The sequence below is a fragment of the Melospiza melodia genome, chromosome 1 (genome assembly GCF_035770615.1).
Source record: "Melospiza melodia melodia isolate bMelMel2 chromosome 1, bMelMel2.pri, whole genome shotgun sequence".
NCBI classification, from domain to species: Eukaryota; Metazoa; Chordata; class Aves; order Passeriformes; family Passerellidae; genus Melospiza; species Melospiza melodia.
In genome coordinates, this window is record NC_086194.1 from 87,118,418 (window position 1) to 87,132,999 (window position 14,582).

Below are 14,582 nucleotides of genomic sequence, written 5' to 3' on the forward strand. Positions count from 1 at the left end.
TTCTTAGCATCAGTCAGAAAGCTTTGCTTCTCATAGCAAATGTCCCCTTTGGGAAGGAAGTTTCAGATGAAGAGCATTTCACTGGATCAATAGATGACACCAACAGAAAAGGAAGCTGGCATTTGTCTTGTCGTGTCTTACATGCAGCTATGGGCTATAGAGGAAAGTATGTTATCTAGAGATTGCCTCTGATAAGGGGATATCCCTCAAACTCCCAGTGCAGCTAGCAATCACACATTGATTTTTGAGAAACAAGCTGTAGCAATTTTTTAGTTTCTGTTTTAAGCTATGTCTTCACACTGAAGGAAAATTTGTGAAATTTCTTTCCAAAGGCAGCCAGGTAGCCTGTTATAACACTACCTGAACACCTTAAACACAGCTGGTATCCCTTGTGTCATACAGTATAACAAGTGGGGAGGAGAGCTCTGCACAAGGAATTATACAGTTTTCCTTCTTTTTCTTTCTATCTTTCTTTCTTTCTTTCATTTCTCTTTCTCTATTTTTTTTTAAAGGCGGAAGACCTGATTTCTGTAAACAACCCCCTAAAGGTACTCCCCCACCAATAGCAGCCCACTGTAAAATGGATAAGGTTCTCATTATGTATCCTCCATGTCTTGATCATAATTTCTTATCATGGTTGACATTCTGGTCCAGTTATATCAGGTACATTCTGTGTAAGTCCTTTAGAAGACCGGGATAAAACCCTGCTGAATGCAGGATCATTTTGCCTTGGGCAGAGAGTTAGTCAAAGTGCACATAGTTCAAGGTGGATTTCTAGTCAGATTCTGCAGTACTGGGACATTCTGAAAGAAGTATTTTTGAATTGAACATAGTTCAGAAGGAATTAAATTAGTTCTTTAATGCTTGGTTTTTCTCCAGAGCCATCAACACAAATTACTTTCTAAAATAGGCAGCAAATATAATAACACAGCATTAAACTGAAAAGAAAAAGTTAATACTGTTATTACGTGATGCATTTTGTTTCACTAAATTGTATGGATAATTTCCACCATAATTTCAGTGGTGTTTACAAAGATCTTTTAAAAATATTTGAGTTTTACATTTCCTATAACTGTGTTTTTCATAATGTAATTGAATTTAAGATATCTGTACAGTGTCTCAGTTTTCTGAGATAACTGTTTAATGGTGTTTTTTCTGAGATAACTGGTAAATGGTGTTTTAAATATAATAGTGTCCTAGACTATTCTGCACATGCACACAAGTCCTTTCTTTTTTAAGGCTCTTAAAGATTTAATTAAGCTGGCCTAGCACAGGTTTACTTCTTCATGTTTTATTAAAGGAAAAACATTTTTGTAGTATGCAGTGTAGTAGCATCAGTCATCTGCTCAAACCTGAGATTGCTCTCTAAACATTGCAAGCAATTTTCTGTTTGTGATATTTCTTTTTTTAATGTATTACACTATGTTGTAGTTTCATGAATTGCCTTGTCTGGCCATGTTTAAATCTACAGGGATTTATTTTTAAATGTATTCTAATTGGTGTTACCTGGGTCATGTCCTACTTCATTCTCTTCGTGGGGGCCAGTCAAACAATTCTGTTCGTGGACATGTTGCTGCACAAAATGTTAAAAATCAAAAAGCTCTAATTGATATAGAGTAAAAAAATAATTTCCAATGTCAAGATTTCTCTAAATACATGCTCCATTGTTCCCACAGACTCCAGCCATTTTTTTCCTGCCTAGTTCTTCCTTGTAAATTTGCTATGAAAAAGGTCATTTTTGTCAGGTCGGTACAGAAGCTTCAGGAGATCTGACTGGAATAACACTAATGGTGTTTTAGAAGCATTTTTATGCACAAGCTTACACTGTAAGTTAACTGTTTTTTTCTTTCCTTTTATCTTTAGGCCCATCTATTCCTACAGTGCATAAGAATTATAAATCTGCACAAGAACTGAATGGTGCATTTGGTTTGACAACTGACATCCTAACTCCAGCACTTACATACATACAATTTAATTGTGGCAAGGGAAGCAATGCATGCAGGAATTCAGTTTTCGTTTCATCCTCTTGCTGTGAACACCAGACAGAAGTCAAAGGGCTTTGGCTCGTGGCTTGTCTGTGTTTGTGTAAGATAAAGTTTCACTGCTGTATGGCCAGACCTTCAGAAAGAAACAGAGAATCAGTTGTGGTGTGCTGTGTGTCTTCTGCCTGCCCTGCCCACAGCAGCCACCAGTCTGTTGATTCTCACTGAAGGAAGGTGGCTGTTTGTCTCCAGCTGTACATGCTCCTAGTGTGATGCTGCTGCTAATTAAGCACAGGATGGAAAAGATCAAAGCTGTGCCTTTCCCTCCTCCCCCCCCACCTATTATTCCACTCCACAAGGCTGTTTCTTATTTTGGCGTTTCATCTCTCTCTGCTACAGTGTTTTTTTGGTAATCTCACCTGTTTGCTTGGTGGAGTTTCAGCTGGGGCTGGATTGCCATTTTAACTTGGCAACTTCAGAGTCTTGTTTCCCAATGGCCTGCCAGCTAAATTGGTGTGTTACAGATGAATGCACAGCTCACAGATGGTGTTTGAGTGTTTAGTGGCTCTCAGAAGTAGATATGTATTTGGTCAAGAGGAAGATTGCATTTTTTCTCCAGACAGAGCAAATGTCCTTGGGGAGGTTTTCTGTGTCAAGGTAGAAAACAGTTCCACACATCAGGTACAGGGGACTCTCCTAGCTTAGGCACAAGTACTGCCTACAAACATATATGTATTTATTTTCTTCTGAATGGGGTACAATGCTCCTATTGACATAAACAAGAATTTTTAAATCTTGATTGTCCTGAATGTCTATAAACGTTTTAAGTCCAGCATTGCACTTCCTGTAGTCTTTAATTTATTTTTTAACTGAGATAAGCTTGAATGTGACCCTGTAAACTTCTTCTTCTTCAGGTCCTAAATGCTGTTTTATTGCTCATGCACAAGATTGAGCATTCAGCATTACTTTTTGGGTGAACAGCTCTATAGTTAATGCTGGGTTTTTTTGAGAGTTATACTTCCTCTGACATCTTGCATCCTCGCCTGTGTGGTTTGTGCCTTTTTCTCATTCATTCATTGTCATCTTATTTACTTAAAGCAGTCAGAGGGCAAAAAGTAGGGGAGGAGTTACATGCCTTCTTTTGCTTCTTGACTGGCCTAGTCATGTCATGAGGATGAATAACAGAGGCTGTCTGCTGCCTTTTGTTCCTTTCTAGAATGAAATAAAAACCAGAGCTGCTTAAAAGTTCTGAAGGCTGCACTCGATTTCTTCACTTCATGTTTGTACCCATCCAGAGCTGGAAGCAGCCAGACTGGAATATTTTAACAAAGTCTGTCCTTGTAAGATTTCCAGACTGTTTTGCCAAGCCACTAAGCTCTTGAAAATGCAGTTAAGCATGAAATAGGCAAAGTTTTAGTTGCTTACCTAAACAGCAGCCATGATGATAATAATTTGGTTTTTTTGTAATTTTTGCTTTGTCATTGTCAGATGCTGCTCAAAGCTGAAATGTGCAGAGCTTTGCCAGCTCTCTACAAGGAGCCGCACTGTCCTCCAGCACTATTGCCACTCTGCTTAAATTTTGTGATTCTTTTTTTGTCCAATGCTTTCTTGCCCAGCTGGGTAAGAAATCTCTTCTTGTGAATGTCTCAGTTAATTCCCTTAGGAAATTCTTAGTTAGCTAAGGTCAGGAGATGGGCTCCTCTGCCAGCCTAACACTGTTGGGTAAAGGGACTGCTGAGGACATGAATCTGCTGCTCTTTGCCAATTTTCTGTTGTCATAAACTCTTTTATATTGAAAACTGACTGTCCACCATCTTCAGGCTAGCACAGTTATATCCAGAGCAATATGAATCTGTCAGCACTTTCTTCCCATCCTCATTAATGAATATTTCTTGGCCCACTGACCCAGAGTGTGCCCCCACCCAGTGTAGGAGAGCATAGTGGTTCCTCCAAGGCTACAGCTGTGCCAGCACATAACCCCAGGAGCGTGTTGTGGGAAAAGTTCAGCTGCTGTGTTTGTTCTGGCTTTTGGCTATGCATGTAATGCAAATACACCTAAGATGTAGCTGATCCAGAATTTACTGCTTGCTGGCTGTCTCCCATGAGCTGGCACAGCCTGGACCCTGGGAGGAGAGCAGCCACCATCAGCCTCCTCCTCCCCAGCTTGGTGTGGCAGCATGGGTGTTTACAGGTGCAGTCACGTACCTGTGTCATATTCTTTGCAATAAATGAAAAATAATTATTGCAGTTATTGGATTACTCTTTTTTCCTGTTTCACACAAATGTTTAATTCCTAAAAGCCTTGCTTTTGGATTTTGGATTTTGCTTCTGGCAGTTTCTTTTTCCTACAACAGCTGCACCTGAAAAATAAATGTGCCATGATTTCCAGCATTCCTTCTATAACATGACTTTGGGTTTTTCAGTAAGCAGTAGGTCAAATTCTGCTATGAGCATTAGTATGTTGAGGAACTACCTAATGTCCCCTAAGGTCTTTTGTCACCTCTCTCTCAGCAGATAGCCCCTAGGTAGCCCTTGTAACTGCTTGTGATACCTGCTTTCTTGGTTGCTTGCAAACTGCAGAATATGAAGCATAGGTGTGTCCTGGAAAGAGCTAGGACAAAACAGTGCCTCCATCCCTGGCAAATGCTCTCCCTGGTTATATTCACTTTGCATACAAATAAACAAAAAAGTAATATTTTATTAGGAATCCAGTGGATAGAATAATGGACTGTAACTCAGCAGAGCTCGGTTCGCAGCTCTGCTGTTGGCTTATTGGGCAAAGTCATTTGTGTCATCACCATACGGCCTGGGATGAAGACCATTTCTTTGTAATGCAATATAAGCCTTGAAAAGGAAGAATATTATGCAGAGGGAATAATAATAAATTCCTTCTAACAATAATAAAATTATGTGTTTTATATATATGTTTATGTTGTGCACAGCGGAACAAAGTATATTCTCTTCTGCCTCATGCTTCATCAGTGGTGCTTTGAACTGGTTTCCATTTGAAGGGTTAAATGTATTAGTGTACTAATTTTAGATGTGCCTTCAGATACAGGTATGATTTTACCCTGAAAGTGGTAACATTTCATTGTAGTAACACTAGACAGCATTTCTTGCATCTTCATTTCTGTTGATAAGCCATAAAGGACTAAGTTTAGGGACCCTGCCATTTAGGGTGGTGGTGGGGAGGGGAATTTTTTATTTGCGAACTGGGTAAACGTGTTGCACTGACTCTGGGGCTGTAAGGACTGTGTATGATTCCCTGAAGGTAATTTGCATAAACTAATTTGTGTCTGCATTGGCTCTTTAAATCTTCTCTGCCTGTATGGGTGACAAAGAAACATTTATTTTGCCTTATTTTACGCAATGTAAATAATAGATACATTCAGGATAGATCCTGAATACCTCAGCTGGTGAGCACCAGTGTAGCTCTGGAGTAAGCAGGGTTGCATCAGCTGAGGATCTACCCGACCATCAGCTCTAAGTGCCAGCCTTGCAGTGCATTATACAAATGTTCAGCGTAGTTTGTCAGCAACAAAGCTGTCACCCAACAGTACACACTGCCTTCTATCAGCCATTACTTTTCTGTCATCATCATCAAGTGCAGCTTAAGAGAATCTGTGCATCGTTTCTTTCCTTCTGAACAATTTCCATAGAAATAATTGACCTGCTTTTATGGTAATTCGGTCTCTGCTGTTTGTTATTGCAGCATTTCCCAAGGAAAAATGCAAAACTAATGCCCTAGAACAAAAACATTCAGCCAAATTACTTACTAGTAATCCAAGGAATCATGGATAAATCCATTGCTCAAGTGGCTTCTCATTTGGAACTTTATATAGTTTTCACCCAAGGGTTAAGGTTTAGTTTTTTTTGTGGGTGGAGGGGTTGTTTTGTTTTTGAAAGGTAATACTCATGCTCTCTGCCCTACAGCAATTTTATATAAATCTCTTCTGAAAACTGTATCTGCCAGCACTGTCACTCCACCCCCAAGCTTTTACTACTAACACCAGCAAAAAATATTTAAAGGGACTGTTTCCACTTGTTTGGTGCATTTCATTTCATGTTTCTGCCTCTTCCTTTCTTCATTTTTCAAAAAAGTCAATAAGAGAGGTCATTTAAGCCTAGTGTTTTGAAGTGGCAACCAGTAAACAGCCTTACAGCATGATTAATGAGTTCTCAGGAACAGTTTCCTGAAACTCACAGGTAAGTTGGGGCCAACTGAATTTCTTTTAAAGTAAATGAGGATATTCCAGTCATGGGCTGGGACTTTCACTGAGTGGCTTTTTAGGCTACATTTTCCACCAGTTTCTACCACTGGCTGATGGTGCTCATGTCAAGGTATAACCTTGGGAAGTATAACCAAGGTTAGAGCGCAGAAATGGCATTCAGAATCTGGACTTCCAACAAGACAGACAAATAAGTGCTTAATTTCCATTTAAAAGCAGGAAATTGTGATCAAGGCATTTGAAGAAAATAGTGAAGTCTTAAAAAGGATAATTGTTGTTACAAAAACAAAAACAAATGTTGTTTGATTCTACCCAATGGACATATTTTTCTTGATTTCTTCGACTTCTAAAAACCTTGGGTTTCTGTGGAGTTTCTAGGCTGCTATTGCTTTTTTCAGAGGAAAGGTGTAACTGAGGAAAGACATCATAGATGTTGCTCTGCTCATTTAGGCAGGGTCATTCTGTGGAAGACTTTTGGGTTTGATATGTGAGCACATTCTGAATTTCTCTACTTTCATTTATAAATTTGTTGAGCTGCTGGATTCCTGTGGCTGACAGAGTCAGCATCTCAGCAGGGATGACACAGGGGAAGCCATCAGTTCTCTTTTGACCTCTTGAAAGTGGGACTAGTGTGTGGAGCAATGGAGTGATGGAAGCACATATTATTTTGATTGCTACCTAAACTTTAGGGAAGTTCCATAGGCACACTTTGTATGGTGTGCTCACACTGTGTACAGAAGCACCTTCCACACAGCGAGTGACAGAGCTGGAGCAAGTGTGTTCATGGAGCTCCTGTGAAAGTACTGATTGCCCTGGGAGGTCCTGCTGCAGTGAGCAAGGGCTTTACTCACTTTCCCAACCAATGGTTTTGGTCACCAAGGGTTTTCACTACTCCTGGTGCTCCAGGACTGCCATGAATGAAAAAGGATTGAATATTTTCAGTGCTCTGAGCTGTGTGCTCTCTTTCTCTGTTTGTGTGTTGGGTTGGAGGAAGGATTTACGTTCTTGAAATGTTTTACAGGTTGTCCATTGAATATTTTGTTCTGGTGTTGCTTATTTAGAAGTAGTTTCAATTAGTAAATTGAGACTACATGACCTAATAGTAGATGATTCTTATATAAAATGAGATGTTGAGGTAAATCCAATTTTCTTTTTTAAATATACATGGTTACTTGTGCTCTTGGCACAGAGATGACGATTGGCAGTGATCCCTGTAGGATGTGGATTTCTAACATGGGTGAGGCTGGATGGAACGTCTATGTAATTCTGCTTGTTTGATGAAGGATGAGTATTATGAGCTAAGAGTATTATTTTTTCTTTTTTTCTTTTTTATTTTTTACAAGTAAACTGTTTCGTCTAACCAAAATACAATGTGGTTAATCCTGCCCTATTAACTTTTCTCAAAGAGTGAATGCTTTAAGAGTAAATTTGATGGAAGCTATTAAGGATGACAAAAATTTCTTTATATGAAAGGAAGTGTAGTGCAATCTAGCTGCAGAGTTCAGAACATTTAGAATTCCATGGTTATTGTAGTATAATACCACAGTCAATTATATTTCTTATTTTACATTTTTCTTTGTCTCTTTCTCACACAAGCCTAGACTATGAATTCATAATGTTAATGAAAAGTGTTGTGATGTTCCTGTAGGCTGCTGTGGGAAAATAATTACAACATGAGGAAGGTCATCCATGATGTGGCCCTTCTCTAAAGCGGGACTTTCTGGCTGATTAGGACATAAGCAAAATGGACTGCATAACTTGAAAAAACCTTCAAAACCCCTGACAGATCAACCTACAGTAATGGCAAGAATCAGCTTTCTCAGCCCAGCAGATCTTTCTGTGAGAAGTTTTAGTTATTTGTGCTTGAGGCCGTTAGTGACCCAAACCCTGCTTTTTGGTTCTGTGCCCCTGAAATCTTCTTGTCCTCTCCTTCTCCAACCATGTAACTAAAGCCTGAACCTTCTCATGAGCAAAGGGGCTGGCTGACAGCCTGCCATCTCCTCCACATGCATCCTGCTTAACACTGAGGATCAGGAGTAACGTGATGCCAAGGCTGGTCTCAAAATCCAGCCTTATGGCTGGCAGATTTGTACGAGTTTGTTTTTCCCTCTCATTCAAACCTAGACTAAATGTAGAAACCTTCTGAGTTTCTTCTCTATTGCTATTCACAGTTCTCTTTGTGACTGCTGGAGAAAGAGATGTATACAGCTACTTAAGAAATACGTGTAGACGGGAAAGTTCTTTAAAAGAGCACGAAATTCAGTGCAAGTACATCTGCTGCTGCTTCTTCAGTCACATGCTACAGTTAAAAAAGCCAGCATGTTTTCTTCCACAAAAAGACCTTTATATTTCTGAACTTTCAGAAGCCTTAATCAATATAAATAACAGTTTGAGCGTGATGACATCATTTTAAGTCCTAGAGTTGTGCATCTCAGTTGCTTAGTCATTTAAATCAGTGGAAATAAGCATAGCAGTTAGAAGTTTTAAAAAGTCAAAGAAGCTACTGTCTTTTCAGCTTTGAATCAGCTGAGAGACTCCAGTTTCTGGGAAACATAATGCCAAGGCTGCATCTTGGCATCTCATTTCCTCCCTCCACCTCCTTTGAAGCACTACAGTAATTAGCTTAAAGGGAAAATCACACCACACTCAGTAGTAGAATCCTTTACAGTGAAAGGTTCTTTCTATTTTCTCTTTTACTTGAAACTAAAGAGGAGTTTTAGCCCACATTGTGTCCTGAAATATTTTGACTGAAGTGCTCTTACCAAATGCCAAAAAGCTGTTCACAGGTTTTCAGCAAAATTGATACTTTTCAGTACAAATATGACAAGTCCTTTTACCATTTTCTCAGAAGGAAAACAAGAGATAAAGTGTTCCTCAGAGAACAATTTGTGAGAAAAATTAAAATAAAAAGGAAACCAAAAGGCTTTTAAAACCTTTGTTTTAAATGTGATTTATTGTCCTTTTAAAAGTGATGGCACGATTTCTGGGAGGAAGCTACATCTCACCTAGACTGCCATGAAAAAAAACCTTTTTTTTTGTTTTTAATGTCAGATGCATTGTTTAATCAAAGTTGTGATCAGAACCTGTGCTACATTATCTGTACAGCAGGACTCTGCAGCTGCTGCTTCTTCTGTGCTTTCAGGAATGACTCTTTGTTTTGTTTCCGTGCATTTCCAGCTGCCGCTCTGCTGCTGCTGCTGATGTGAAGCTGTCCAGGCAGGCTGTGGAGCGTTTCCATTTCGTGGTGTACACGGCCTTTTCAGAGCTGGGAGCCACACGCTGGCGCTCCAGGGACTTCTGGCTGCTTGCACTGCTGGTGGTTGTGCTTTGGTTCCTGAGACTTTACCTGCATTATCTGAGCCAGTGGCTCTTCCTTTGGACCATCTCAGTTCCTGTTGCAAAGTAAGTCCTGCTGCCCTCTTTTCTCGGTAAGGATATTTCTCTAAATAGCTCGATTCAAAGCAGGTTGTTTGCACTATGAGGAGAACTGATGGCTGAGGCTCATGCTGACAGCTCAACACTCAAGCTCTGATAGGAGCCCCTGCAGAAACTGAGAGAACAAGGACTGCATCCAGAGTCCAGTGATCTGATATGCAAATGTGCCTATCAGGTGAAGGTGTTAGTAATGTAAACTTTACACACAGAACATGACGTGTCCATTTGTGAATCTTGTGTCATGCCTACCTGTCTCCCATCTGAGATACTCAGCAGGTTATGTATCTTGCAGAAGATTAATTTATCACTTTAGATAAAGTATTTCCAAATGCCTAAGGAGTGCACAAAACCGAAGAAGCATTTAAATCATATTTCATGCTACCAAAGTGATCTATGAGTAAAATACTTGTAAGAATTTAACTTTGATATATCAGTTTTACTGTGAGTACTGCAATGAGTTGACATATTTTAACTGTATAATACATTGACTTTAGCTCAGGAATTAGACTTCTCTAGAGTGTTGCAGTAAAGTCATTGCTTGTCATTACCTGGCATGAAAAAACCCAAAGATGGAGTACCAGTCCACTAGGTGATAAATACCTGACTCTATTCATGTTTCTGTGTGGTAGAGAAGGGTTTTACAGAGCAAAAATGTTCCATCATGCTTAGGAAAGGAAATATTTCTTTGATAAAAACCTTTTTTTTTCTTTTATTCACCTTAAAGCATCACATAAACCTGAATCAGTCAGTGTGAGCCGGTAACACGTAACTCTCTGACCTATGTCTGATGTGGTAGCGGTATTGATTATTGGCTGAAATTTGAACAAGGTGTCTGAGCAGACTCTGGACAGTGCTGGGTATTGTTAAGGTGGTCTTCTAGATCTTAATGCAAAGCCAGCCATCTCTCACTTCTGGCCTTGCACAGCCCCTGTCAACTTAGCCAGCTGGCACTAAAACTTCTGGGAGGCCAAGCATCAAGAGTCTGTGAAAACAAAGGGAGCTCAACAGAAGGAAGCAATGCATGAGAGAGTGGTGGTCATGTTCAAAGCCACTAGTCACAGCTGTCCCAGGCAGTCAGCTAGATAAAGGATAATGGTCTCAAGCCAAAATGCCCTGGATCAGCATCCCAGTCTGTAACTGTGTGCCTGAACAATGAGACTGAGCTGAGCACTCCCTAGTCCTACCAAATGTAGTGGTGGCACTCACAAGTAGGGAGCAGAGTGAGAATCAAACCACTTCACCTTTAGTTAGGGGCAGAATTTAAGCCATTTCAATAGGACTGAAATTTTTGCCTCAGATTTCATCATCTGTGTGTAGCTCACAATGCCATGCTGTTCCTGTCTCTTACAGTGCCAGCAAACTTGCTCATGGTATAAGCCTTGCAAATCCCACCATCTCATGGTGGTGAGAGGGACATTTCCAATCACTTTAGGCATGCTGACTTTTAGCTATGTCTTCTACAGCACATTTGCTGCTGTGTGCAGTGCCCAAAGGTGCTGCTGTGCAGACATGGGTGAGCTCCTGGGGCCTGTGCTCATATTGATGGGTCAGGGAGGTAACACCTTCCTATAACCTTTCCTGAAAAATCCCTAAAGCCTGGATGAAAACTGAGAGTCAGAGGGGATCCAAGGATGCAGAGACAGGAGGAGGAGGACAAAGCTGTTTTTTTTCTGTCTAGCTTCATAGAGTTTTTGGTCAGTGTTGTGACCCAGATAAGAATGCAACTTTACAATGCAACACGCCTGATCCTACCTCCTTTCAATGGCTTGCTCAGGAGCACGGACAAACGCTCTCCTTTTGCTTGTTTACAGATTCCAGCTCTTCCCTCACACTGTGGAACTGTGCTACCAGAACTCCTTGCTGCACACCAGTGAAGAGTTGGCCATGGTTGTGGTGGGACCCCTAACCTTGAACGCAGGGCTGCTTCTCATGGTCCTGATCAGATGGGGCTGTCAGCAGCTGTTTGACTCATTCCCTCCCTTCTTGTCAAAGTTTATCATAGCTATGGGACTATGGACAGTGCTGGACCCCTTGGCAGTGTTTGTAGTGGATTCATTCCTGGGGGTGAGTCACTTAAAATAACTTGGACATGAGAACTTGACGTAGAAGTTTGTTTTATTCAGTGAATCACTGAAAGATATGAAAATCCACCCCTGGCAAAGAAATATGAAAGTTAAAAAGAAATTAAATAATAATATTATACATTACCTTTTTATTAACAAAATTCCCATCTAATGGAGTCACTGTGTTTCTGCATAAAATTAAGAGCACTGTACAAGCCATATTTGGAGATAAGAAAGTAAATCCACTGCTGGAGTGATTGCATCTGCTTTGAAAAGAATTACTGCAATTTTGGATGTTAATGGGCATGGTTTAATGAGCAATCCTGATTATTAACGCTTCAGATTTTTCTAAACATTGAAACAGACAAAATGAAAAACATGGAGGTTATCGTGCACTTCTCTGACATGCAAGGTAGTTAATATAATTTACTGGCACACCTGAAAAGACTTGTGAGATTGAAAGACTGACATCTTTCAGGAGAGAGTTTCATCATATATAAAAACAGGAGAGCACAGTTCCCAACTCTATCTGTGCCTGTGTATGGGCTGTGTAGCCCAGCTGTTGTTGGGTGGCTGCAGACTTTTATCACATCAAAGATAAAGCCCAGTATCCCAGGCCACAAATTTCAAATTTGGGCCTCACTGTGTATCTGACACAGGCTCCTTTCAATGGTTGCGGGATGCTGAGAGCTTTTCAGGGTTGTGGTATTGCTCCTCTTCTGCTCTTGCTGGTCTTTCAAAGTCATCTATGTTTCTGATATTCACTCCAGATGAAGCACTGATCTACAGGTGTTTTGCGGATCAGGTTTTCTCAGGTCTCTTAGTTCTTCATCGTCTAACCTGTGCTCTGCAGGTGATTTTTCACTGTTTACAAAATATTTTCCATTGCAGTGGTTTTGAAAATTAAAATTCAGCTCTTCAAGAAATTTAATTTGTACTCACTTGTGAGGTAGTTGCAATACTTTAAGTATTTGGCAACATTCTGTAGTTTTCACTTGGGCAGCCTGCATTTATTTATTTATTTTTAAATTCCATGATGTAAAATTTGCACAGTATTGAATTTTAATTGTAATTATTCAAATTAAGATTTTTTTTTTCCCTAAAAGAAAAAGTTTAATTTCCTCAACAACCAGGCTAGGAACGCTGAAATTTTTAAATGGATTTTTTATCCTCTCTAATACTGGTGTATTAATAAAAACTGGAAGAGAGGTCAAGGTCTCCTTATCTTTCCCACACTTGCATTGAAAAAATCGTTGCCATTGACTTCAGTGGAATTATGCTCAGTTCTACACACACTGGATTACTTATCAATTTCAAATTGCACTTGGTCAGGGGAAACGTGAGATACAAGTAAAATAACTTAGTTTTTCACTAAAGTGTTAAAAATGCACACACTTCTCTGTACTTCATATTGAAAATTTGGCAGTCTTACTCACCAAGATTATCTTTGGTAGAAACTCATTTGTTCAAATATTACACAATATACTGTATGTATCCTTTCCAAAATGAAACTATATCTCTTACATGTGTTTTCATTATTGCATTTGTAATATTTTTTCTCTTGGCATTCTTTCAGCTGCTATTTCAGATTTGCTTGCCAATCTATTTTAGATCAAGCCTTTTAAAAATACTGTATTGTGGTAATATGAGTTATTTTAGTGCTAGAATGTATTTTAGTATTCAAAATGGCCTTAATACTTATGAAAGATGACAGCCCTGGAGACAAATGTTTCTGTGTTTACTAACTAACGTTTTCTATTGTTAAGGAAAGGCTAGAGAGCAGTTGCATATTTGGGGGGGTTCAAGTCATCATCCAAAATGCTGTGTCAAATGTGTTATTTCAAATTTCATTTAATGTCAGCTTGTAGAAGGATGTTTCAAGGATAAGAAACATTCCCATGCAGTTCAAGTTCCCGTTCTGTCAGAGCTTTCCTGGGACTTCACTCACTTTGTCTGTCTGTGGCTTCCAAAATGCAGTAAACAATAACACCTCCTTGGCCACGTGGATGTGTGTCATTGTGAAAAACAGGAGTCACTGCAAAAGGCTCACATGACCACCACATGTGGTGGTGTGATGAGTACCTGAGAGAGATGTTGACAAATGTTGCTTAAGCTATTTAAAATGAAGACACCTTTCTTGGATCGTGTCTTTGAGGACCGTAGAATGTATACAGATTGACAGAGTACTTTTGTTAGAAGAAAAGTATAGAGAAGTAAAGTTCTCCCACACCACTTTTGCTTTGCCAGAGAGAATTTCTTGGATAAGAGAGAAATTTATTCTTATTTGCCATTCAGACTTTTGCCTCTCTGGAGGAATGTCAGGACATGACTGCTGTGCAGAGGACTTTCCTTGGTAGACAGTAGCTTCAGTAAGAAAGCAGTGGCAGCAACCAACTGCGGTTTTTTTACATTTTTTTTTTCCCAAGAAGAGAAGATGGGACAGGGAGATAGAAGAGAACCAGAGTATTTAATTATTTTTGTAATAAATATGTGACTTGTCTTTATATGTCATTACCGGTCTCCTGGGAACTTCAATTTCCATGACAGAAACCTAGTAGCGCTGCAAAGGGTGAAGAGAGAACAAAATATACTCGAGAGTCACAGTTCTTCAATAACTGGACTTGTAGTTGTCCTTCCCTTTCTATATCCATTCCTTTACTCTGCACATCATTGCCAAGGCAGCCAGAACTTTGCAGAAAGTTATGACACTTCCTAAGGGTTAATCTAGCCAAGTTGCTCAGAAAGGTGCAGAGTTCTTGAAGCCTAAAGGTCACAGATCCTCTCTGAATGATGGGCACTGCATGCTCTGGTGGTGCAGTTTCACATCCTTGCAAAATGTGTCAACATGATCTAATATGGATATGGCTGTCGCC

At 39.8% G+C, this 14,582-nt stretch overlaps 1 protein-coding gene across 1 annotated transcript in view; it reads left to right on the plus strand.

The window, feature by feature from the left end:
• Positions 1-14,582, plus strand: part of LOC134420649 (uncharacterized) — a 178,323-nt gene that overhangs the window by 114,566 nt on the left and 49,175 nt on the right. The window contains exons 16-17 of the mRNA XM_063160871.1: positions 9,389-9,613; positions 11,458-11,710. Coding sequence (XP_063016941.1) covers positions 9,389-9,613; positions 11,458-11,710 — 478 coding nt within the window. The remainder of the gene's footprint in view (positions 1-9,388; positions 9,614-11,457; positions 11,711-14,582) is intronic.